The sequence below is a fragment of the Malus domestica genome, chromosome 01 (assembly GCF_042453785.1).
Source record: "Malus domestica chromosome 01, GDT2T_hap1".
Classification (NCBI taxonomy): domain Eukaryota; kingdom Viridiplantae; phylum Streptophyta; class Magnoliopsida; order Rosales; family Rosaceae; genus Malus; species Malus domestica.
In genome coordinates this window covers 2,532,824-2,560,526 of record NC_091661.1, presented here as the reverse complement: position 1 = coordinate 2,560,526, position 27,703 = coordinate 2,532,824, and the positions used below count along the sequence as shown (strand labels likewise).

The 27,703-nt window shown below is 39.5% G+C and overlaps 1 protein-coding gene and 1 long non-coding RNA gene across 4 annotated transcripts; both read left to right on the top strand.

Annotated features, from left to right (window-relative positions):
- Positions 1-20,377: 20,377 nt before the first annotated feature.
- Positions 20,378-23,250, top strand: LOC103415096 (uncharacterized). The gene is made up of 3 exons (XM_008353743.2): positions 20,378-21,427; positions 21,778-22,275; positions 22,435-23,250. The coding sequence occupies exons 1-3, from the start codon at positions 20,378-20,380 to the stop codon at positions 23,248-23,250; spliced, it is 2,364 nt and encodes a 787-aa protein (XP_008351965.2).
- Positions 23,251-24,760: 1,510 nt separating this feature from the next.
- LOC114826529 (uncharacterized) lies at positions 24,761-27,492 on the top strand. Of its 3 annotated transcripts, none has more exons than XR_011580829.1 (7): positions 24,761-25,056; positions 25,164-25,486; positions 25,735-25,848; positions 25,999-26,165; positions 26,407-26,470; positions 26,657-26,773; positions 27,251-27,492. It is a non-coding gene; the product is annotated as an uncharacterized lncRNA (long non-coding RNA). The 3 variants fall into 3 exon arrangements; XR_011580828.1 differs by having other exon boundaries at positions 24,762-25,056; positions 25,287-25,486; positions 25,735-25,893; positions 27,251-27,484; XR_003775367.2 differs by having other exon boundaries at positions 24,763-25,056; positions 25,287-25,486; positions 27,251-27,471.
- The last annotated feature ends 211 nt before the right edge of the window (positions 27,493-27,703 follow it).

The following is a 27,703-nucleotide window of genomic DNA, read 5'->3' as shown; positions in this document are numbered from 1 at the left end:
CAATTAAAGGGCTTTTACATCATTCCTATCGATAGCTTTTAGGCGGTGTAAGTTTGCTTGGTCTGATCTCACCTTCCTCTGTTCCGACTTCCCTCTCCTATAAATAGAATGTTCTTGCTTCGGTTTTCTTCGCTGGCTAGATGAAACGTTTCCTATCGGGGTCTACTCTCTGTCAGAAGCTTATCACAGTTGTGGTTTCTTGTGTTATTATCTTGGAGCAATGCTTTGGAATCCAGGTAGGGGAAATACGGCAGACCTTTACGAAGATTGACTTTATTAAATTTCGTGAAGCATTATATTATTATTGGTATTGATCTTGTTGGTTGATTAATATGATCTGGTTTACTAATTGGACAAATACTGCTCTTGCGTGTTTACTTGTTATTGGTTACAGAATTATTGGTGACGTTATATTCGCTGAGAATATGTTGTGGTACATGTGAATGATGAAATGAGATTATTTGTGCATTACTCATGTATGAGAATAGTTGGAAGTTCGGGGTTGAGAAAGGAACTGGAAATGAGGGTAGTTGGAAAGGATCTTTTGTGTAGTTGAGCCAAACTCTTAGTGGGTACCAAGTCTCAGGTGAGCCCACAGTGCACAGTTTCTTTGAGGGTAATTCGGGATTGGCGACGAAGGGTTTTGGCAAGATGACTAACAAAAGGGGAAATTGGGAAGATTGAGTTACAGGGGGTTAATTTGTATATTAGAACATTCAAACCACCACTGTAGAGGTAAAATCACTGTATGGAACGTGCAGGTCCGCGTGTTTTATTATATGAATTAACGGGTAGAGATGAAGAGTATTGTATCGCATTCATGCATTGTTGATGATAATGATTTGGTACTTGATTACATGACTTTATGACACGTAATTCAATATTGTCAATTTACTGTGATAAGGTTATGTCCCTACTGAGCTGTTAAAGCTCACCCTTCTATTGTTATGCAGGTTCACAAACTAAACAATCTAAGAGGGTAGATGGGATGAGATTGGATTAAGTGTGAGGATAGAATTTTGTATTTATTTATTTTAGCCTTGTAAAGAATTATTGAGTTATTTTAAATAAGAAGAATTTTATTTTTCACTTCGTTATTTCAGTTTTATTTTAATTAGTTAGCTTTTATCTCACGTTTCGAATTCGGAGTTATTTTTCCTATTGACCTCGGGTCCGGGGCGTGACACTCACCCCGCTACGCTCTCCCACAAAAGTAACCTTAAGTAATCCAGGACGATGAAAAGTGAATGCCTTTCCATAACAATCTATCTTGGCACGATTGTAGTGTAACCAACCAGTGCCCAAAATCACATCAAAATCAACAATGTATAACGGAATAAGGTTAGCTGGCATAACGACATCCTCTACCATCACTTGACATCCTGGATATACACGATCAACATAACATCTCTCCCCTTTAGGCATAGAAAACTTTAAATCATATCCTAGAGGTGTAGGATGAGGTTGCGTCACTTGAGCAAATGTATGAGAAACAACAGAATGCGTAGCACCACAATCAATTAATACTTTAGCAAAATGACCAAGAATGTTCAACGTACCCATGATTAAATCAGGATTGTTCTGAGCATCCTGCAGTGTCATGCTATGGATACGTCCTGGGTTTTGCTGTTGTCCACCACGACCTCTATTAGCATGAATACCTCGTCCTTGTCTTGGCTGACCCGATTGACTCGAAGATCCTGCACTGCTAGCAGCAATCTCTACTTGCTGGGGCTGTCCCCCTAGTACCACTAGGATCCACCTGCTGAATGTGGCTGGTATGGCATAAACCTCCCTGATACTGTGGGTAACCACCCTGATAATGAGGGTCTTGAAAATACTGATACTGCCCTGAAGTATAAGGAGCGGCGTCGCCCTGATAATGATAAGCACCTCCACGACCAATTTAGGCATAACCACTAGGTCCTGAAACTTGTTGGGTTGGCGCAGGTGGTGGTAAGGAAGGCTGTTGAGGCCTTTGCTGATTCTAAGGGCAATGTACAACCCTATGCCCCATATTTCCACAAGTATAACATCCACTACTGCCTCTCCTACACTCCCCAAAATGCCTATTATTACATCTGCGGCATAAAGGAGCACGTGAACCACCAAAATCCCTCTGTCTTTGAAATCTAGGGCTAGAAAATCTACCACCTCTCCTCTGTACATTAGAGCTCAAACCTCCACTAGAAGAGCTGGAACTGGCACCACTTCTCTTAAAACTCTGGGTCTTACGAGGCCCCTGAGAAGATTGACCTTTACCTTTATCATACTTTCTTTGATTTCCATCTTTTTCTTCTTCATTCTCACTCTCACTGGGCATATTTTCTGAATCCTTAATCTGCAGTAAAACCTCATAAAACTCCTGGTAAGTGGCACAGGGAGTTGATGTCGCGATAGAACATCACTTCTTTTTAGTGCCCAACCTAAAACGACGAAGCATCTCAACCGGATTCACAGCAACCTCCGGATCATAACGAGACAAATCGGTAAATCTCATGTAATATTCATTCGTCGTCATATTTCCTTGTTTCAGATGTGTAAACTCTTGTTTCTTGCGAGCTATATACTCTGGAGGAACGAATCTTTTCTGAAACAATTGCTTAAACATTTCCCAATCAGCTGCTACCTCTGGTGGCATCTGATAAGACTCTTGTCTCCACCAGGATGCAGGCTGCTCTCCTAAAAACCAGGTGGTCATCTTAACCCATCTATCAGGATGAAGGCTCCTCTAACTCTGCATCACAAGAAAAGTATTCTCGACATGATTAAGCCACTTCTTCGCTTCCTCATGTCCTTCATTATCCATGAAATGATTCAGCTTCAGATTATACACAGTCTCAAGAGGTATCATTTGGGGAGGACGGAGCGAAGACTGAATGGCATTAGCTATAGCTTCCCCTAACTGAGCAATATTAGGGAAACTAAGCTCAGCTGAGTGACGTGGCTCTCTACGAGGCGGCATAATTCTGACAGAAGACATCACAATGATTAGAATATTCATGAGATATACAGGACTGCTAAACCTAGTCTCTGAAACCAAATTGACACACCCCAACCGAGATCGAGGCATGCTGGCCGTCACATAAGGGTGACGTAGCCATGTGCACAGTGCAGAAGCAATAATGATATACGAATAAATGAAAACCAACTCATAAGAGTACTAGTTAAGACAAGTGCTAGAATATGTGTGAATACACAATCAGAGCGTAAGTAGCCTAAGTTCAGTCCAGAAGACAAATACTAATTAAACGACACCCAAAGATGCCCTACATTTGTGATAGTCTGTCAGAACCTCCAATCAATCCTCGTGAGCCACCAATGAACAAGCTTATCTAAAACTTGGAGGGGGGCAAAACAGAAAGTGTGAGTGGGTACAAACAAAGCTTTTCAAAATCATTTCATTTATCAATCTAACCGGAGTCACCGTAAGTGACCTATACGGCACTACACTGCACACGAGTCGGAACCACTGTAATGGTCTATACGATAAGATTGAGTGTAATATAATTATGCTCATTGCTAAGTTCTCATTATAGTTGTGCAATAAAACGCGAGTCACCTACAAGTCGGAACCACCTATAGTGGTCTATACGACAAAATTGTGCACCTAAATTGGATCCAATGTGAGCATATGGTGCGGGAGGTGACATCATAAACAGGCATGTACCATATCTCCGGCTAAATCACAATCACCCGGGGTGCAGGTTTATGAGCTCTCAATCACATCTCACATTATCAATATCTCATATAACAAAACATAACTCACCTGGTAGTTACCTAAGCGTCCACAGCACCAATTCATATTATGCATCATATACTAATTCATATGCTGAATATAAATTTAGATACATGGCATTTCAAAGCATACTTTCATTTAAACACATTTTCTGGAAAAATATCAAGTATATAAATAGATACTGAAAACCAAAAGCCCACTCATTGGTATGTCGAAGGGTCGTAACCATCGAGTCGCCCTTGACTGCGCTCGTCCTCACGAACATCCCTAGATTTTTATAAAAAATTTCCAATGTCCCATGCGCCGGCTAAGGCACTGCCAGACATGCCCCCACACGCGACCAACCCTGACGGAATCCTTAACCGCCGTTAGGGAATATTTCGCTAAAACTTAGAATATTCCGTTAAAATTAACCTGACGCCGTTAGCTGCCGTTAAGAATATTATGTCAACTCTTATGGAATATTCTTCTTTCTTCTCCGGTGAACCTCGCCGGTCACCGTCGTCGCCGAAAACTGGAAAATGTTTAAACCTTCATTTCTCTTCCATTTCTCAACCAAATTTCATGAAATCTTAACCAAAATAAAGCTTAGGACTAGAAGAACACAATCTTACCAATTTCAAGCTCCAAAAATCACAAGATCTCGCTAGAGAAAGAGTGATAATTCCGACCAAATTCAAACTCGCCAAACTCGACTTCCCGACATCCAAAACACCTCATTTTTCTTCTCTGAGATTCGTGAAGACGTTCTAAAGCTTCCTAAAGGCTTAGAATCTTCTAAAAACTTCATATTTACGTGTGCATGAACAGTACCTCGAATATGGGTTCTCGGGTTCTCAGGAAAACGAGGGTTTCACGTCTAAAGAAAGGTATTGTTGTGATCCTTAGCTTGCCAAGAACTCAAAGACAGTAACTTTAGCTTCGATCTGTGAGTGATCAAGAGGTTTTGAAACTGGTCTGTACGTTGTACGGAAAATGGAAAGAAAACCTAGAGGAAGGAGATAGAGAGAGTGTCAATGGGGAGAGAGAAAGGGAGAGTGTGTGTGTCCACGTGGGTCACCAACCAAAACCAACAAAATCTTCCTTCTAATTGGGTCCAATTAGTTAGGAATAGAACTAATTGGTCCTCAAGCTTAAGTTTAACTCACACTCCACAATAAAACTCAACATCCAAGGGTATATAAGTAATTTCACACCATCGAAAAATAAATATTTCGAGATGGGCTGTCATAACATCGTAACATCCCACATCGCTCAAGAGAGTGGATCATGTAAGCCTTATATGTATATTCACATCTCTACCTAGCACGAGGCATTTTGGGAACTCACTGGCTTCGGGTTCCATCAGAACTCCGAAGTTAAGCGAGTTCGGGTGAGAGCATTCCAAGGATGGGTGACCCACTGGGAAGTTCTCATGTGAGTTCCCAGAAACAAAACCGTGAGGGCGTGGTCGAGGCCAAAAGCGGACAATATCGTGCTACGAGGGAGTCGAGCCCAGGATGTGGTGGGGGCCCGGGCCAGGATGTGACAATTTGGTATCAGAGCCAATCCCTGGCCAGAAGCGTGCCGACGAGGACCTCGGGCCCCTAAGGAGGTGGATTGTAACATCCCACATCGCCCAGGGGAGTAGATCCTGTAAGCCTTATATGTATATTCACATCTCTACCTAGCACGAGGCCTTTTGGGAACTCACTGGCTTCGGGTTCCATCATAACTCCGAAGTTAAGCAAGTTCGGGTGAGAGCATTACCAAGATGGGTGACCCATTGGGAAGTTCTCATGTGAGTTCCTAGAAAAAAAAACCATGAGGGTGTGGTTAGAGCCCAAAGCAGACAATATCGTGGTACGGCGGAGTGAAGCCCAAGATGTGGTGGGGGCCCGGGCCAAGATGTGACATTTAGCCATTTATTTTATATATGTAAAATTTAACACAAACCATGTTCTATATCGAACAAAACTTAGATCAATGCTATTGACTATAGTGCATGGCTTATATAGCTAATTATATATATTATGTTAATACTTTACATTATAGGTTAAATAACTCAAGAATATTGTCTTCTAAACAGTTTTCGTAACCAAAAATACTTAACAAATATTATATTACCTTCACTGGTAACATGGATTGGCACACCCCGACCTGAATCGAGGCATGTTGGCCGTCACGTGAGGGTGACGTAGTCATGTGCATAGTGCGGAAGCAAAAATGATATGGAGAAATACGAGTGAATAAAAACCAAACTACTAAAGGTACTAGCTAAGATAAGGTCCAAGTGAGAGATTTAGTGTGAAATACACAATCAGAGCATAAAGCCTAAGTGCAGTCCGGCTGGACAAGTACTAATATACAACACCCAAGGGTGATCCTACATTTGTGATGTTCTGTCAGAATCACCGTCGAAATCCCTGTGAGCCACCAAAGCACTTCTACCTAAAACCATGAGGGGCGCAAAACATAAAGTGAGAGTGGGCAAAACCCAAGCTTTTCAAAATCATTTCATTTATCAAAAGCGTTAACCCCTCGCCATAAAACTTGTATAATTTCCTAGAAAATAATATATGCTATAACAAAAATTATGCTCAGGATGAAAATCCATAGAAATACACCATGCCAAAGTATCTCAATGAAATGTCATAAGTAATCCAGTTAAAATATATCAATGCTAAATATCATATCAGCCGGATCCACCTAACATTACCTGCACGGCTAAGTATATAGCTCATAACCAATCTTAATCATATTAAATCCTGCACAAGAGTCGGAACCAACTAATGTGGTCTGTACGACAAGACTAGGTGTAAAATAAATATGCTCTAGTGCTATGATCACGTGAAGGCTGTGCGAATGATCTCGGGTCACCTACGAGTCGGAACCATCTATAATGGTCTATACGACAAGCCTGTGCACCTAACTTGGATCAAAGGTGAGCATATGGTGTGGGAGGTGAACATCACGTGAAGGACTGTGCCCTAACTCTGGGTGGGAGCACTAACACCGGAGTGCAGGCTTATAAGATCTCAATACATCACATCATATCCCGCATAACTGAAGCAATCTTATATCTTTAATTTATGAACTTACCTGGCACTTACCTGTGCGTCCGCAAGACCAATCATAAATATAAGCAACTATTAATGCATAAATAAAATAGGCAGATACTTTGCATGGCATTTCAAAAGGTATAATCATTCAATTTCATTTTCTGGAAAAAATCTCAAGTATATAGGTATATATGGAAAACCAAAAGCCAACTCACTGATATGTCAAAGGGTCGTAGCCCCCAAGCCTCGATTGATGTTTCTTATCCTCCAGATAGGTCTCACCTATATGCAAAATAACTAAATAAATGTTATTTAAAGCACATACACAAAACTAGGAAATAACTTCTCATACATTGCTCAAATAGGGTATTTGAATATACCACCATGACCTACTCAACCTCAGGAACATCCCCATATTTTTAGAAAATTTTTCCGAGCACCCACACGCCCTCACGCGCCGGCCAAGGCACAGCCAAATGCGCGGCTCATGCTCAAGCACGTGCCTGGCACACCAAACCGATTCCCTAACGGCATTAGGGAATATTCCGTTAAATATAAGCATATATAGTTAATTATACCTGACGCCGTTAGCATATTCCGTCAAAGTTGATGAAATATTCTCCTCCTTCAACCTTGGTTCGCCGGAGACCGTCACCAGTGTCGCTGCAATCGCCGGAAACTGGAAAAATCTTAGAACTTCAATATCTTCTTCATTTCTCAACCAAAATTCATGAAATTTGTACCAAAATGAAGCTTACAATGAGTACAACAAAACCTTATCAATTTTAAGCCCTAAAATCCACAGAATCTTGCCAGAGAAACCTCGATAATCCGGCCAAAATTGAAACTAGTCAAACTAAGCTTCCCGACGTCCAAAACACTCCAACTTTCTTCCCCAAGCTTCGTGGAGACGTCCTAAAGCTTCCTAGAATCTTAAAACTCTTTGAAAAGTCCACGATCACGACTGTATGAGCAGTGCTCAAATAGATTTCTGGGTTCTCGGGTTTTTTAAGGATTCACGTCCAACCATCACCACCATTCGACTCCTAAGCTTGCAATGAGTCCAAAAACACCAATCACAAGCTCAATCTGTGATATTTGTAAGGGTTTTGAGGGTTGTCCGTACAGTTTGTATGGAAATGGAAAGAAAATCCAAGAGAGGGAAGAGAGAGAAAGGTCAACAGGAGTGGTGTGTGTGTGTGAGGGTGTGGTCTAGCTTGTCACCAACCAAAACCAACAAAAGTCTAACTTCTAATTGAGTCCAAAAACTTAGGAACTTAACATATTGGTCCCCTTCCAAAAACATGTCACACATAACACATCTCAACGTCCAAGGGCAATATAAACCTTTCACACTGTCGATAAAATAATTCGGGGCAGGCTGTGACATGGATTAGTAGTACAAGTTTTTGTTGGAAATGTGCCCTAAAACCAATCATGTGATGATACTTTACGGACATTTCACATGTTAAACTAATCTAGTTTAATATAAAGGGCAAAGATTATTGTTTGAGCCGTCTCATATAAATGTTATATGCTTAAACGATAAAGTCCAAGGAATATGTGATTGGAAGAATGTAATCTAATGAAGTTAGATTCATGAGACCATTCTTTCGTAGACACATCCTAAATGTTCCTGATCATAGGATTGCCAATTGGGCATTGACAGTCCGTCAAGATCGGTACGTGCTATGTCTTCTCTCAGGGAGAGTGACTAGTCTCGAGTCATTGGTGTGTGTGACATCAAGACAAGTACGTAGGTGCTCAGTAGAGAATGAGTTCACTGAACGTGATCAACGAAGAGTTCTCATACTCATGTCACATGAGAACTCATGTTTGGGATAATGCAAATTAGTCCTTTGACCTGAGGCATCACAGTTGTCTTGTGGTTAAGTCCTTGATCTTTGATTATGTCAAAGTCACCCCATCGGGGTGTCCACGACATCGTTGGGGTTAAGCCACTTAGCCATGGAGGCAAGTGAATGCGCAACAAGGGATCTCTAACCTTCAAACTGTTTGAGGGAGAATACTCTATGATATGATTTAGAATCTCTGGCCAGAGTATGAATGAGATTTAGAAAAGTCGTTCTAAATCACATTCAAGGTAATCATATAAGCACACGAATCACATTGGATAGTAGACATGAATAAATAAACTATCAAACCAAACAATGTGGTCAAGAGTATTAGATTAGAGAAAGACCGTATTGCATTTGTAATCCCAAACTGAATAGGTTTTCTCTACCTCTTCTGATTAGCTTGGGTAACCATGATATGCTGCAAGGTGTCACTCATGGTTTGTGGAAGCCCTAAACGTGTGTAATCACTAAAGGGAGAATTGAAAGTAAGTTTCAATTCACAATCGATTTGAAATGGTTTTAATCGCCCACTGCCTCGCTAAAAGGAACCTAATGGATCGCACACCATAAGAGGTGGAGATTGGAGATTAAACGGAGATGAGTAAGAATGATTAAATGGTTTAATCATTTATTTATGGCAAGGATTAATTAATATGTTAATTAATCAAACGAATAAGTTCGTTAAAGACCTCGGGATAGGTTTTGGACCTTAAGGCCCAATGGGCTTCGAACGTCAAGCCCATTGACTTAAGTTGTATGACAACTTAATGAATAATGATTCACTAAGACCCAAAAGCCCAAACAACACCCCATGGCCGGCCATTTAGAGGAAGGGTAGTGAACTTGCTTTAATTACAAGTTTGCCACTCAAATGAATAAATGTATAAATATGACTTTATAGCCTTTTATTCATTAGGGTTTCTTTTAGAGAAAATTGGTGAGAACTTGTCTCTCCATTTTCTCTCTAGGAGGCCGGCCCCTTGGGGGGTGCATCTTGCAATCCCACTACTCCAAGGTCACTCATTTCTTCTCCAATCTCTCCTTGGTGAAGAGACTTAGAGGTTCCCTACTTTGGGAACTTGGAGAAACCTATTCTTCCATCCAAAAATATAGATTTAAGATGCAAGGAATGAAGGCCCTCTCTTTGGGTGATTAGCCTTTGCTTATGCAAAGAGGAATCTACAAAGGTATAAATCTCAACTCACTTTGTTTTGAGTTGATTAATGGTTCACCAATCTACTAGGCTTTGAATTTCTTGGTTATAGTTTTGTTTTTAAGTGCATGCAAGCATGATTCCGCCTTTAATTGTTAATTGCATGCTTATTGATGTTGCTTAAATGAACTTGTTTTCACAAAATTTTCCTTCAGTTTTCCCAAAAGATTAGGAATATAAATAACAATTCCCCTCAGCCCCACTCACTTAATTCAACCCAAGACCTGTTCCTCAAACATGTTGTGACTTGCCATTTCAGCTAATCCCTCTCTTTTGTTAGCATTGTTACTGTAATTTATATATCGTATATTCCAATTTTGTTGTTCTTTAAAACTAATTTTCTTGCTTTTTCATTCTATATCAATTAAAAATATCATTCGTAAATTATTATTTCAATTATTGGAATGGTATAAGGACTTTAAAAAATTAAAATACGGAAATGTATGATGAATGTACCTATAACGGTGTTCAATTGTTAAAAAAAATTATGACAATTTTTTTTTTAAATTTTCAAGTTGTTAAAAAACATGTAGATGGGTGAAAAAGAGGTAATGGTGAAAAAAGAAAAGATAAACGTGACACACCCCGACCTGGAAAGGTCGAAGCATGCTGGCCGTCACCATGAGGTGACGTAACCATAAGGGTAAGTGATGCAAAAAGTGAATAAAATTAAAACTATTTAGAACTAAACAGTGAAAGAGTGCGCAATTCATGGGTTGAAGCCACTACAATTATTTAGAGCATAATAGACAGGGAGACTACGAAAGAGTAGTCAAAGCAACCAAAGTACTCTTATTACATAATAGTGATAAGTTCATACGTCTAAACAGAAGGAAATGTCAGAACTGCCGTGATTCCTCGAGTGCCACGCAGAGTACAGCTATCTAGGTCCTGGAGGGGCAAAAAACAAAGTTGAGTGGGTCAGCAAAACAATGCTTACAAGAAAACCTTTATCTTTGAATATACTAACCCCTCGCCGTAAAACAAGTATAGTTTCCTCAAAACATACTACGTAAGTATGAAATCCAATATATCAGTCATATAACCAGAAATATGCCAAGTAAATGATGTATCATATGCCACAATAATAATCATGTGATAATCAATATAACTAAGTGCTCATCCATCTAAGCTGACACACAAGTTCGAACAGATGGTTTCTGACACGAACAGGACTGGGTGTAATCAATATGTTCTAGTACTACGATCACATGAAGACTGGTGCAAAAGCACATCACATACTAGTCGGATCGCCTAATGCAATCTACCCGACAAGACTGGCACCTAAACTTGGATCCAAGGTGAGCGAACGGTGCGAATGTGAACATACACGTGAAGGATTGGCCCTGGCCCTGGGACGAGTACTAACACCGGGTGCAGCAAGATGAGCATGTACACAAGTACGTATGAATGCCATGACAGTAATATCACAACCATATAGCAGCATTTATCACAATTTATATCACAATAATGATACTAGGCAAGATAAGCGTAAAAGTGAAGTAAATACACATTTATGGAAACTATAAAATATATATAGGTATAAAACAACTGCCCATTCACAAGTACGTCGCTGGGTCGTAGCCCCCGAGCCTAGCTTGGCCTCGAAAATCCTCGGAATAAGTTTCCCCTATATGTGAAATAACTAAATAATATTAATTAAAGCACATAACGGAAACCTAAATAAAATCCCCATAGTTTGCTCAAACCTAGGGTATAAATATATGATATCGATGTACTCGACGACACAAACGCACAAACGTCAACCATGCACCGGCCGGAGGCCGGACGAGCCCCCACGCGCCGCCCAAAGTGGCGGTCCACGCACGCCCACGCGCCCCCGCGAGTACATTGTACTTGCCTTCTTCTCGAAAATCTGCAGTTTTGCAAATTTTTGGCCCAACTTCCAGAGCCCATAACGAGCTCGATTCTCAACCAAATTCACTTATACAAAAGCCAAATTAAAGCTAGGAATGTGATCTACCGATCCCAATTTACATAAAGTTCGAATATGGTCTGAGTTAATCGGAAATTTGGCTTGAAAGTGGCCAAACGACCACAGTTACAAATTTTCTAGAAACTGAAATTTTCTTCCTAACTTCCAAAGTTGATTTCTAACTCGTTACTTAACCAAACTGAGTGATTCAAAAGCCATTTTGAATTTAGGAATGTAGAGAACAAGTTTGTACCTAGAAGAAGTCCAGTTGTGGTCGAGGTTGACCAGAAAAATGGTTTGAAAGTGACCAAATGGCCACGGTTCTTGAGTGAAAAATGACAGGTTCTCCTTCTTCCAGAGTTTCTGGGTAAAACCACACGTTCAAAACACAAATAAAGAATCAATAACAACCCATAGAAGTGAAATGAAGGTTCTAAGGCTTGCTCAAGGCTTACCCAAGTCATGCATGGCCTCAAAATTGATATGTCGAACTCGCCGAGTCGACCTTCCGAGTTGGTGAGTCAAAACTCGTCCACACCAGATTTCAAGGACATGGTTGTGATCGTGGGACTGAGATAAGCCTGATGATGTAGTTTGTTTGTTCGATCTACAAGCTTTGGAGCTCACTCATGGAGTTGCAGAGGAAGAGAGAGTTCACGGGAGAGAGAGAAAGAAGAGAGAGAGGTTTTCAAATTTTCTTTGCTTTTTCTGATAGAGAGGGACAGAACATACAAAAAAGATGGGATAGGTGAGACTGAATGATGAAGGAAGGGTGCACGGGTAGGATTTAAAAAGGAAACCAAGGATAGGTTTTTAAATTTCCTACAGTAAAAAGGAAATCGAAATCTATCCGAAGTAGATATTTTACACTTTAAAATTTACGCATAATGCGATAGTGAGAAATAAAAAGGAAAGCGATAAGAATAAGTCCATGTCACTTTCCAATAAGGGCATAATCGTCAATACACATACTCGAGGAGAAATTACATAGGAAAATTAGGGACAGGTCGTCACAAACGGGTTAAAAAGGGTAAATGGGTAAACGGGTATTAAACGGTTACGGTTAAATGAGTATGTGGTTATAGGTATGATTAATCGTTTATAAATGGTTATGGGTATGGGTATAACCGTTTAGGCAATTACCCAATGGGTAAACGGTTATGCGGATATGAGCATAAACAGTTATGGGTAAATAACCGCGGTTACCCGCCCGCCATAACCGTTACCCATCCCTAATAGTCCCATGTCTCCTTTGTTGTTTCTTTCTTTTAACTAAAGTACAATTTAGGGTAAATTACATTTTACAATCTCAGATTTGGGTGCAGTTGCAACCTCATACAATATCTTTAAAACATGTCAATCTCATACCTTTAGTTGTTATTTATTTCAATTTCATACAACTGTTTCTTAATCCGTTAAAATTTATGTTAAGTGATGATGTGGCAAGCTTGGAGGCATCATTTTGTTGATATGGCTGTCTCATATATGTCACTCATGAGAAAAATAAAAATAAAATTCTTTTAAAAATGTTAATTTAAGAAAAAAAATCTTTAAATGCTAATTTTCTTTCTAAAAATGTTACCCTAATTTCCCCTCTGTCATCCCCCTTCACCACCCAGCCGCAGCCACATGACCACACCTCCTGCTAATCCACCCCGACCACCACCCCCCAATAGCCAGCTGCCTCCCATCTAGCCTCTACTGAACAGCCACCACTGCAACGACAAGTCAACCCAGCAACCAACATTGGGAAAGTATGGCAGGCCAAGAAGGAGCTTGGGGGATATCGCAAGGAGGAGGATTGACACCGGCATTGGTTGGTGGAAAGGAAGAAACACATTTCTTTTTATTGTTTTTGTTTTATTTTTATATAAAATATTTAAAAAAAATTGAAATAATCTTCTAATATATAGATTATTAATAATTTATTTATGCACTGTCATAAATTTGCTCCAAGTCAGCAAATTGGGGCCTCCAAGCTTGCCACATCATTACTTAACAGAAAATTTAACGAATTAACTAATGATTGTATGAAATTGAAATAAATAACAACTAAAGGTATGAGATTGAAATGTTTAAAAGATGTTGTATAAGGTTGCAACTGCACCCAAACCTGATGTGGTAAAATATAATTTACCCTACAATTTATGTAGCAATAAAAAATTCTTATCACCATGTGACGACTCGTCCCTAATTTTCCATGTAATTTTCTCCCCGAGTGTGTAATATGACATTTATGCCCTTTTTGGCAAAAGTGGAACTTGACGTGGATGTGGTTATTTGGCTTTTAAATTATTTTTCTCGATATTGTAATTAATTAGCACTCGTTGTTACGAATGCGTGATGGGTTAGACTCGAATCGGAGTTGTAACGAAAAAGTTATGTTTAGTAGTGTGTTAACAATGGGTAGATTTGTAGACTTGCGTGCTAATTATTCTATGTAGGAAACTACTGTTTTTGATAAGGCGCGTTAGATTTCGTCTGATTTCAAATTGTACAAAACCTTATCATTTTTATCTTTAAAAACCTGTCTCGTGCCCTTTCTCCCTCACCAACCAATCAGTCACTCTCCTCACTTCCCTCACCCAATCAGACAGCTACCTTCTCTCTTCTTCTTTTTGTCCAATCAAAAGCTCTCTCTCTCTCTCTCTCTCTCTCTCTCTCTCTCTCTCTCTCTCTCTCTCTCTCTCTCTCTCTCTCTTCTCTCTTCTTCTTCTCTCCCTTATCTGTCACTCTCTCCTCCCTGCAACAACCTTACACCATCAAAAAACTTCACAAATCGAACCTTAAACCACCACCATTAAACTCCTCTCATCCTCACGAGTCTATTCGTACAAACCGATCTTCAAATGGACAAGTTTTGAGCTTCCAACTCGGAGCTCCGACTGAGGTGGAGGTTCCCTGTCACTTTCGAGGCATTTTTAGGCCATTTCCGTCCACTTTTTGGACTTTTAAAAGGTATAGACTTGTTCTACCATTCATAAGCTTCATTTCCATATAAAGTACGTCAAAAATGGTTGAGAATTGAAGAAGATATGAAGTTTTAAAAATTTTCCAGAATCCGGTGAAAATTCTCTAGTTTCCGGTGAACCAGACGGTGTCGGACGGCAGAGGACAACCGGAGAAGAAGGAGAATATTTCGTTAAAGTTAACGGAATATTCTGACGCCATTAGGTAACACCATTAATAGTCAACGGAATATTCCTCTGTCATCTGTCAACATGTCAGGCTCGTGGCCTGCACATGGGAGCGCATGTGGTGGCGTGTGCTTGATGTGTACGAGTCCGTGACATCAAGTAGAATGTTTTCGTATATTTAAACCCTCCGTTTGAGCAAACTATGGAGGATTTTCCTAGCCTTTTAGTGTATGTCATAATTAATTAATTAGTAAAGTTATTTCACATATAGGTGAGACTTACCCCAAGGAGTTACGAGGACAAACAAGGCTAGGAGGCTACGATCCATCGACGTATCAATGAGTGGGCATTTTTTTTTATATATTATATATAAATTTTATAGTTTCCACATGTGCTTTTGGATTGATTTTACGCTATCATGCCATGTACTATTTAATTTTAAAAATGCCATATTATTATTGAGATTTTTTTATATTGTCATAGCTTGTTCACATACATTGTACTTGCTCATCATGCATGCTTGTGTTGGAAATGTGCCCTAAAGCCAATCATATGATGATACTTTACGGACATTTCACATGTTAAACTAATCTAGTTTAAATATAAAGGGCAAACATTATTGTTTGAGCCGTCTCATATAAATGTTATATGCTTAAACAATAAGTCCAAGGAATATGTGATTGGGAGAATGTGATCTAAAGAAGTTAGATTCATGAGACCATTCTTTCGTAGACACATCCTAAACGTTCCTGATCATAGGATTGCCAATTGGGCATTGACAGTCCGTTAAGATCAGTATGTCCTGTGTCTTCTCTCAGGGAGAGTAACTAGTCTCGAGTCATTGGTGTGTGTGACATCAAGACAAGTACGTAGGTGCTCAATAGAGAATGAGTTCACTGAACACGATCAACGAAGAGTTCTCATATTCATGTCACATGAGAACTCATGGTTGGGATAATGCAAAGTAGTCATTTGACCTGAGGCATCACGTTTGTCTTGTGGTTAAGTACTTGATCTTTGATTATGTCAAAGTCACTCCATTAGGAGGGTGTCCACGGCATCGTTGGGGTTAAGCCACTTAGCTATGGAGGCAAGTGAATGCGCAACAAGGGATCTCTAACCTTCAAACCGTTTGAGGGAGAATACTTTATGATATGATTTAGAACCTCTGGCCAGAGTATGAATGAGATTTAGGAAGTCGTTCCAAATCACATTCAAGGTAATCATATAAGCACACGAATCACATTGGATAGTAGACATGAATAAATAAACTATCAAACCAAACAATGTGATCAAGAGTATTGTATTAGAGAAAGACCGTATTGCATTTGTAATCCTAAACTGAATAGGTTCTCTACCTCTTCTGATTAGCTTGGGTAACCATGATATGCTGCTAGGTGTCACTCATGGTTTGTGGAAGCCCTAAACGTGTGTAATCACTAAAGGGAGAATTGAAAGTAAGTTTCAATTCACAATCGATGTGAAATGGTTTTAATCGCCCACTGCCTCGTTAAAAGGAACCTAATGGATCGTACACCGTGTAAGGTGGAGATTGAAGAAAAAATGGAGATGAGTAAGAATAATTAAATGGTTTAATTATTTATGGCAAGGATTAATTAATATGTTAATTAATCAAACGAATAAAGTTCGTTAAAAGACCACGGGTTAGTTTTGGGCCTCAAGGCCCAATGGGCTTCGAACATCAAGCCCATTGACTTAAGTTGTATGACAACTTAATTCATAAAGGCCCAAAAGCCCAATAAAACCCTTATGGCCGGCCATGTTAGAGAGAATGGCCTTTTTGGTTCTTTAGGTCACTTATTTGAAGTGACTATATAAAGGACTTTATAGCCTAAATTCATTAAGGGTTTTCTTTTAGGAAATTGGAGAGAACACAATGCTCTCTTTTCTCTCTAAAGAGGGCGGCCCCCTTGGAGGGTGTATCTAGCAATCCCACTACTCCAAGGTCACTCATTTCTTCATCAATCTTACCTTGGTGTGGATACTTAGAGGTTCTCAATTTTGGGAACTTGGAGAACCATATTCTTCCATCCAAATCCATAGATTTTAGATGCAAGGAATGAAGGCCCTCTCTTTGGGTGATTAGCCTTTGCTTATGCAAAGAGGAATCTACAAAGGTATATATTTCTCAACTCACTTTGATTTGAGTTGAGTCTGGGTTCACCAATCTACTAGGCTTTGAATTTCATGATTAATGTTTTGTTTTTGAATGCATGCAAGCATGATTCCGCCTTTAATTGTTAATTGCATGCTATAGATGTTATTCAAATGAACATGTTTTAACAAAATCATCCTTCAGCTTGCACCGGTGTAGTACTCGCCCAGGCTTCATGTGTATGTTCAGATCGCACCGCATGCTCACCTTGGATCCATTGTAGGTGCCAGTCCTGTCGTACAGGTTGCAATAGGCAACTCCAACTCGTATGTGATGCGCCTAGCTCCAGTCTTCACGTGATTGTAGTATTAAAGCGTATATTATGATTACACCCAGTCATGTTCATGGCATAACTTATCTACATGAGCTCATGTGTTAGCAGAGATTGATGAGCACCTCATTTTATTATTCTACTGTTGAGATATTGTGATTTGGTGTATTTATGGATTTATTGTTGATTTGCATTTGATATCATACTTATACATAGTATGATTTTCTGGAAACTATACATATTTTACAGCGAGGGGTTAGTATGTTTAGAAAATAAATGTGTTATTAAACCTTTGTTTTTGCCCACTCACCCTTTTGTTTTTCGCCCCTCCAGGACTTAGATAGCTGAATTCTCTATGGCATACGAGGAATCTCTGGCGGTTCTGACATATCCATAAATAAATGTAGGGGACTTTGTGTATTAAGTACTTTAATTAGTTCTGACTGCACTACTTTTGTCGTACTGTCATCTATGCTCTGAATAGTTGTGTTTTATGGGTTCTTCCCACTACTACACACTCTCTACTTTAGATTAAATAAATGTTAGCTTTGGTTTTAAATTTATCCATACCTTTCTTATGCATCACTTTTCTTTTTGTTTACTTCACTTTCGGGTGACGGCCAGCATGCCTCGACTCCGATCGGGGTGTGTCACACCACAAGACACAATGTCCCCAAACCCTAGGAAATGCCAAGCTGACATTATGTGTATATTTTGGTTTTAACCAAAAAAAAGAAAAAAAAAGAGACATCATATTTGCTTGTCATAGAGAGACAATGCATCATAATACTAGATTAAAAAAATTTGGATTATTCAGAATTGGAATTAGCTCAGAATTTTCATAAAAGAATTTAGATGTTAGAATTCGTACTTCTTTTTTTTTTTTTTTTTTTTTTTTGTCGAAAGGTAGATATTATGAAATTCAAATAGAAACGTTAACATCCGATGCTAAAGTGTTAAACAGAAACTTTGGCTCGAGAGAATCCCAGCTATGGGAGCCCCCGATACAAGATACAAACAAAGCCAGTAGATGTGCTTCCCTATTACAACTTGGGGGGAGCAAAAATAAACTCTACTGACCTCAATTGCATTTGCAAACATTTATATCATAAAGAAGACCTTCAATAACAGCATACGATTGATTTTTACCTTGGAGAATATCCACAAGAACCTTTGAATCTGTTTACACCTGGATAACATCAAAGCCTCTCTCCACATAACCAAGTAAGATTGCACGTAATGCCTCTGCTTCCGCCATCAGACTAGACACATGCAACATTTCCTACAACCCCAGCCGCTCTAAAAATCCCCGCACAATCCCTTACCACCCAACCGAATCCTCCCCGTCCCGTTTCTTTTATCCAAGCGCCATCCCAATTAATCTTAATCTTGCGAAAAGGAGGACAACCCAAGTAGACGGCAATTCCACTTCCACCCTTTCACACCGCCGCACTCCAACCGTCCGTGAACCATCAATTCTCGGTATATCTTCCAACTCCTTCCATTGTTGTTGAAGCATCCTAACAGCATCAATAGGCCCACAATTTTGTTTTCAAAGGCTAAGCTATTCCTACACTTTCGTAGCCTCCATAATCCACAAACTACCCATCGCATTAATTTGTCCTGATCTTGCTCTTCTTGGTATTTGTTGACTAACCATTTCCATTTTTCAGTGAAATTGTCACCGGGTATCAGAGAAGAATCCAATTGTATGGGACTCCCAAACCAAAAGACCCTTGCATATTGATTCTTCCGTTTCCTCAGCATCACCACAATGAGGACAAACAGTATCCAGCCGAATCCGCCGACAATGCAAAATAACAGAACCGCTACAATATTTTTGCAACACCGCCAGATGAAATGCTTTAAGTTTTTGCGTACCTCCAAACGCCAAATAGATGTCCGTAGTTTGTCTTTCTGTTGCCCAATACTTGCTTCCCCAACGCCCTTCCTTCCAAGATCACCATTCCGACTGAGTTGTTGTGCAACCCAATATCCAGACTTGAAACCGAATACACCCCATTCTTTGTATAGTGGCAAATCGATTTATCCGGATAACCAAACTTACTAAGACGTATACCCAAAATAATATGAGCATCTTCACTTCCAAAACATCTACCAACAACCTCACTATTGACTATTCCATACTCCACGCCGTTGAGAATTAAATCCACCACCATCTCCGGAAGTTCCTCATGGCGTGATGAAGGTCTAATGTCCGGGGAGTAGGCAACCATGGATCATGCAAACTCGAATAGTTTTTCCATCCCCCATGCCCCAACGGAGATGTGCCTTTAATACCTTTCTCCCTTGTAAAATCCCCTTCCAACCGCATGATGTACTACGTCCCGTCGGTGCCTCCATGAACGAGGTTTGGAGAAAATATTTAGCCTTGATAATTTTAGCAAGAAGCGATTCCGTGTCCGATATGATTCTCCATCCAATCTTAGCATAGCCAAATTAAAAGATAAAACCATCCAAACTTTACATTAACGATTCCATGTGCCATTTTGTTCCAGGCAATCCAATGCATCCCCTTCTTAGTTTTTTGATCTCTCAACCAGAACTTTGCAATGACCAAAATGATGTGAAATGTCCAAAATGAAACTTGTCACAACTCGTATTTTAAAATAATGTATTTTGTTTATGAAAGATGTGAAATAACCAAAATGCCCTTTGTTACGTGTCTTGAATAAATATGTAGCTTTGAGTTAAATTTCAATTTCTCATATTTTTTTATTTTATTAAATTAGTTTTCGTATTAACGAGTGCATGGGCGAAAGAGGAATCATACATTTTTTTTTTGTCAAACGATAAATTTTGTTAAATTAGAGTTAGGAGAGTTGAGTTACGAATTAAATTGGTTGAAGGTAAAATGGTCATTTCAATTTGGAAATTGTTAAGTGAGACTTAACCACTCCGGCTCTCTTTCTCACTCATTTCTTCCATAGTCTCTCTCGTGGGGTAGTTTATTAGACTGTGTTTCCCTAAAAATTTCAGATGAAATGAATGAGTCTTTATTGGCAGAGGTCTCGAGTGACGAGGTCAGAGTTGCTGCCATGCAGATGGGCAGTTTAAAAGCTCCGGGCCCAGACGGCTTTCCGGGAATCTTTTACCAAACTAATTGGGACACCGTTGTTACGGAGGTGAATGACTTAATTGGGGATATGATGAATGGAACGGACATCCCAGGGGGAATCAACGCTACACACTTGGTTCTGATTCCGAAGGTTCTTAAACCGGAATCTGTGGAGCAATTTCGTCCCATTAGCCTCTGCAACTATTCTTACAAGGTGCTTTCCAAGGTTTTGGCAAATCGTCTCAAAGTGGTTATCCCGGATTTGATTTCTCCTTCCCAAAATGCTTTTGTGGCGGAGAGGCAAATTCAAGACAATATTGGAATTGCTCATGAGCTTTTTCATTTCCTAAAGGCTAGAAAAGCTAGGAGCCAATTTGAATTGGGAATAAAGTTGGATATGCAAAAGGCCTATGATAGGGTGGAGTGGGACTTTTTAATGGCAGTAATGGAGAAGATGGGGTTCGATGAAAGATGGCGAAAGTTGATTTTGGGCTGTGTATCGTCGGTGAATTTCTCCATCTTGCTAAATGGTCAACCGGGATCAAAGTTTGCTCCTTCTCGCGGGCTTCGGCAAGGCGATCCTCTATCCCCTTACCTGTTCCTTCTGGTTAGTGAAGTTCTTTCTCTTCTTATCCAACAGGCTTGTGAGAGGAAGTGGATAAAGGGGGTGCAGATGAACCCGTCGGGTCCAAGTATTTCCCATATTCTATTTGCTGATGATACTCTGATCTTTATTAAGGCTGAGGAAGTGAACCGTAGGAATCTAATTCAGCTGATTGATAATTTTTGCGCGGCTTCTGGCCAGCAGGTGAATAAGTCTAAATCTAGTGTGTGTTTTGGTTCTAATGTCCCTGAGGAGATCTCTCGACATCTATCTAATATTCTCGGTTTTGAGAGGGTGGGTGATCCGGGGATGTATCTCAGGGTTCTTGCTATATGGGGAAGATCTAAAAAACCGGGTTGGCCTATGTTAAAGGTAGGCTTTTGGATAAGCTGCAAGGTTGGAAAAAATCCACTCTCTCACAAGCCGCCCGGGAGATCCTGATTAAGGCGGTGGCACAAGCCATTCCGGCTTATCCTATGAATTTGTTCAAATTTCCTGTTTCTTTTTGTAATGAAATGGATGCCTTGATAACTAAATTCTGGTGGGGTTAAAAACTTGGTGAAAATCGGATCCATTGGATTTCCAGGGAGAGATTGGGCCAGTCTAAGGAGGAAGGGGGTCTCGGCCTAAGGAGCTTTTCGTGTTTCAATGACGCTCTGTTGGCCAAACAGTGTTGGAGATTGATTTTTGAACCTAACACCTTATGGGCTCTTGTTCTTAAGGCCCGTTATTTTCCTAATTGCTCTTTCCTCGATGCTAAGAAGGGTGGGAGAGCTTCTTGGGTTTGGGCTAGCCTCCTAGCTGGAAGAGAGATTCTTGGGGAAGGTGCTCATTGGCAGATCATGGACGGAAATGACACGAGGGTTTGGGTGGATAGATGGCTCCCCCCCATTCCTTTAGGGAGACCGTCCCCATTGGGGTCAATTCAAGTTTCGAAAAATCTAAAGGTGAAGTCTCTTATTTGTCCTGTGAGCGGGGAATGGGACTTGGATTTTTTAAAACCTTTCTTGGCGGATTCTGAAGTTGAGGCAATATTGGATTTGCACACTGGTGATCCGACGCTTAAGGACAGATTGGTTTGGCCTCATGAAAAAAGGGGGTCTTATTCTGTCGAATCAGGTTATTATTGGAGCCTCAATCGATCTATTGATCGCAGCCAACAATCTATCAAGTTGGCCTCCATTCCTTCTACCTTATGGAAGACTGTATGGAAGTTGAAGGTTCTTCCAAAAATTTGAACTTTCATGTGGCAGACCCTGCATGTGGCTTTAGCTACAATGAAGAATTTATATATTCGAAGATCTTCCCCTTCTCCCATATGCCCTCTGTGTAACTCCCTTGATGAGTCCATAGAACATCTCTTTCTTTTTTGTCCATAGGTGGAGGTGGTTTGGCTTGGAGGAATGCTGAATCTGAGACCTAACCGGCAGCATGTTTCGAGCTGGGCTAGTTGGCTCATGCAAATGGGTGAGGCTGAGAATGGGTCAGCGGAGGTGAGGATTAATATGATTTCATATATTGCTTTTACATGCTGGCATATTTGGAAATCTAGATGTGAATTTCAGTTCAACAATCAGGTTATCTACCCCAGCAGGGTGGTTGCTGCTGTCTCCCGATCGGTCTCGGCTTACCAGGAGACAATCTTTAGGCAGAGTTCCCTCTCTTTGCTCAACCAATCGAGTTTGGGTGATGGAGCTCAGTGGTCTCCTCCGAATCAAGGTGTTATCAAAATTAACGTGGATGCCAGCTGGGAGGCAAAGACGGGGGTGGGTTTCACGGGGGTAGTGGCGAGGGATGAGCATGGTCGATTTTTGGCTACTTCTAGGCACAAGATTATGGCTACTGGTGCTACTATGGTGGAAGCATTGGCCATTATGCATGGGTGTAATCTGGGGGTGAGCAACGGATGGAATTCGATATGTGTTGAATCAGACTCTTTCGATGCAATCTCTTGTTTGAGGGATCCGGCAAAGAAGGGCAATTGGGATGCTTTTCCAATTCTCAGGAAGTGCTTTAGATTGGGAAGGGCTTTTCAAGCTTGCCGCTGGTCTTGGGTTCCAAGACTGGCCAACTTGGTCGCGGACTGTTTGGCGTCGCACAATTGTAAGGAAGTATGTGATCAAGTTTGGGTCAATAGACCCCCATCTTCCCTGGTCCATGTTTTATGTAATGATGGCCTTCCTTGCCCTCCGTAGTTGCTTTTTGTTAGTTTGAGAAGGGATGCTTTAGCATTTGGTGCGGCGTCATGGTTTCCTTGTACCTTCTTATTCTCCTTTATGTTGTAGTGCTGTTTGTTTGTTAACCACTTTGGTTGGCTTTCTTGTTCCTGTTTGGCATCTTTGCCGGATATGAATTTCTAATTTCCAAAAAAAAAAAACCCTCTTTAACTCTGCAACTCTCTCTAACTCACTGAGAACCACCTCTCACAATCACCACTTTCTCGTCCAAATCTCAACTAGAAACCACCTTATTTAGCCCTGGTTTGGTACTGAGGTGATTTAAAAAAAGTGGGTATCAAAAAAAATTGGGAGAGTTTTTGGTGTTTGGTAAACACTCAAAATCAGCTTTATTTCAAAGTTTTGGATGAAAATAAGCCCAAAACCTAAAGTTGCAAAAAGAAGCTTCAAAAAGCCAGCTTATTGAAAAACACAGATGAACAATAAAATCTTTAATGAAATTTTCAATTTGCCAACATTGCCCTCCTTTCTCCTGCCTTCCTCACACTTTCAGCACGCCTCTTGCAGAACCAAAAAACTTTCAACATGCCTTCTTGCAAAACCAGAAAACTTCTATCCTAGCGATCTCCCTTGTTCTCCAGGTCGTGTTCTCCCGCTCGGCATCCTTCCTCTGGTAAACTTCTCTTGTCTAAAATTTTGTTATTTATTTGTTTGGATTTTTAAATTTGGGGATGGGAGATTGAGAGTGAAAGAGGGGTGGGAAGAGCATAGGGATGAGTGTATGGGTGTCGGGAAAAAATTGAGTCTTACATGCTTGCTCAACACTCCTACAGGTCCGATTCGTTGTGGGAGGCTATAAGGAAAGATATTACAAATACAAATTGCAGAAGGTCCAGAGGATATTGAAAGCAAAAGGAAGGAAGTAGCATGTCTAACTGCCATGGTTCTTTTTTCCCATTTCAAAAAATTGCTGCTTTCATTCCATAAAGTTTTTGTAAAAGCTACAAATACTTTTGATGAGATTTAGCGTTATTATACCGGGTTTACTTCCATTGAAGTTTATTTTGTCCCTGTTTATTTCAGAGACCTTTGTTCTTTTTTAAAGCTTTCCCATACTTGAAAATTTCAATTGCTGATATATTGGTTAAACTTGCAGGAATGCCCGCGCTCTGCCGCGGGATTTGAAACCGTCTCTACCATCAACCAAAATAATTCTATAATTTAAACCATCCAAACTTGTTTAACATAGTTTTTTGTCTATCATTATATATTTCCTCTCACAATTTTTATGGAATAAAAATCTAAACATTAAAAAATTTAAACAAATTTTTGCAAATAATCTTTGCATTTAAGCACGTTCAAAACCAGTGGCTCTTTCAAATTATATATATACTAAAAGAGAAAACGAACTGAAACACTGTTCATAATACAGTGTGATTCCGTTTTTGCCGCTGTTTCTTTTTTGTTATTCCACCTTTGCCGGTTTGCTACGCTGTGGGAACAAAATGGTGACGCGTGGTTCTTCCTTCTTGATGTTTCGACTTGCTTCTTTCTCGCATTGCTCTCACCGACTCACTTCCGTCAAATCTTTCTCTCGCAGACGAACCCAGCTCGACTTATCTTCCACCTCTTCCTTCGCCGAAGCAACTAAAAACCAAAAACCTACTTGCGGCTTCTTCCTCCCGATTTCGGAGCTTCTCTCTCTTCCACTCTCTCTCTCTCTCTCTCTCTCTCTCTCTCTCTTCCTCCCGATTTCGGAGCTTCTCTCTCTTCCACACACACACACTCTCTCTCTCCCCTCCATTGAAGCACCTCCATACACAGGTATCGTTTCTCCCGTAATTATATATTTAATTATTTGAAAGTTAGTTCTTCTGTGTAAAATTCTTGAGCTTTTGCTTACCTGCAATTTTCAATTTTCTACGATATAGGGTTTTTGGATGATTTCATGATTTAGCGATCCGCGCATTTTCCATAACCCTCTTTACGGAAAGTAAGCAATTTATCCTGCTTTAGATTTTGCCAAAGAAATTTATAATCTGGTGATTTTCTAGGGATCCAGGGATGGAAAAAGCTGAGAAAGCAGGGAAGAAGGTTGGAAAAGCAGGGCTCTTTCATTTGCTTCCAGAATTTCGTCCCCTTATCGCAGTGTAGCTCTTGCTGCAATCTTCGTTTTCAGCCCTATTTCGGGAACCTGTTCTTGGCAAAAACGACATCGTCGTAGAAGCAGCTTGAAGCTCCACCAGGTTTCGAGGCAAGATTTTCTCTGTATAATCTCACCAAACAATTATCAAATTATTATTGTTATTCTTTTGTTTGGAATTTGACTATTGTGATTAATTTAGATTTTTGAGGAAACGGGAGGGTTTAATTTTACAATTTAATTGTTTTCCACTAATATGATTGAATGGTAAATTAGTTGTATATATATTCAAAACAAAAAAAAAAATCTGAATCTATCGCTCTCGAACTTGCTCACCCGGGGTTTTTTTTTTTTTTTAGGTTTTTGTTTGTGGCTCTCGAACTCGCCTGATCCACAAATTCGGCTTTGACCTTTATATCTCCTCCTTGGCTTCTGTTTATGTCTCTGACCTGATCAACTTCAATTGAGCTTGAGTAAGCAGTCCACGCTTGCCTTCTTTTACGTCCCAAGGATAATTGGTATCAAATATTTGCATTTTCATTGTTTGAAGTAGGAGACACCATTTTTTTCCTTGATTTTGTTTTTTCTAAAACTTAATGGTTCTGATTTCAATCCTCCTGCAGAAGATTGAGAAACAGAAGGTTGGAGGATTGGATGATCAAGTATTAACCCATTTTGAAAGAAAAGGTAAACCATGAAAATCCCAAAGTGATATCCCATGACCTACAACTATTTTCTTATCGGTCAAATCATTATTGGAAGCCTACTCGGAGTCTCCATCTCTTGGAAGGTAATTCTAGTGTTGTTATTAATTTTTTTGAATTATTTGATATGGGTTTTGTTTATTTGTGGAGTTAGATGCCTATTTATTGAAATTTTTTCTTTACTGTTGATTTTAGGAATTGATTGATAGGTTTGGTTTCTGGATTCTCTTTCTTTGTTGAATTTTTGATGATTTTAATTCTTAAAAGTTTGGGTTTTGTTTATTGATTGCAGTGTTGTATTAACTTGCTTTTGTTTATTGATTGTAGAGTTGTATTAATTTGCGTTTGGTTGGAAGGGCTACAGAGATTTGATTCAAATTGGTGGATTTGGGTAAGAAAGAAACCTAAATCTTTTCTTCCAGTTTTTAAGAGCTAAATGGACATGCTCTGTTTGAAATACGTATTTAGATTTTTAAGAGCTGATTGGTACTTAAAGATTTTTATCATAAATTATTGTATTCTCTTGCAAAGAAGTTCATTTTTGACACTTACGTAAACTTTAACACCACTTCACTAGATAACTCAATTTCAATTAGAGAAAGACGAAGAGAAGAACTGGATTCATATCTGAGGATTTGGCATCACTTTGAAAGAATTGCTGAAAAAAGAAGAGTTCAGCAATGAATACTTTGAGGTTTGTAATTCTATGTTTCAGGTAAATTGGAGATTTTGAATTAAGTTCGCTCAATATATTCTATGTTTCTAATCTCTCATTTGTTTACCCAATTCTACTTTTGGATTTGATTCTTGACAGACGGGATGTTGTGATGATGTGTAATAATTTTAGTATTCTTTTTTTTTTTTTTTGAATTTGGGAAATCAAATTATCCAATGGAAATAAACTGTTACTTTACAGTATGTCATCAACTTTAGAATGATAACTATGAATGCCTAAGTTATGATTAATGCCTCTATTAGTTCATTCGAATTTGATGTTATCTCATTTGGTCAAGAAGTATATACAACTGTCTTAATACTTAAGATAAATTAAGTACATTGGATAGCATCAATCTCTCTCTTTTTTTTCTAATTACTTTTTTTTTAAATTTATTTTCCACCTCAATTTTTCTGCCATGCCACGTTCATTTGGTTTTTTTTTTTTTTTTCAAAGTTTGTAGGAACTAGCTGAAACTGAAAACCTCCACATAATGAAGATGAAAATGAGCCGGAAACAGTGAAGTAGGAAAATCAAGATTCTGTAACATGTTCATAGTCTATTGAACTATTTCTAATAATCAACATTTAATTTTTTGATCATTGTACTGTGTTGCTCATTTATCTTCTCAAACAGCAGACATGTAAATATTGATTTATTCAAAACTTATTTATATATTAGTAGTATTGTCTTGAACGGTGTTCTTAAAACCCGCAGCAAAGCGCGGGCATTCGTGCTTGTTTTTTCTAAACAAAGAAAAGGAAAAGTGTTCATCACTGATATTGTGCATCCAATGTACTGGTTTCTTGTCCACCTTCTCCTAACCCTTTTATCAATAACACATCTCATTATGTCCCTTAGAGACTCAAAACCCAATTCCAACGGCCATTTAACACCTACTAATATCAA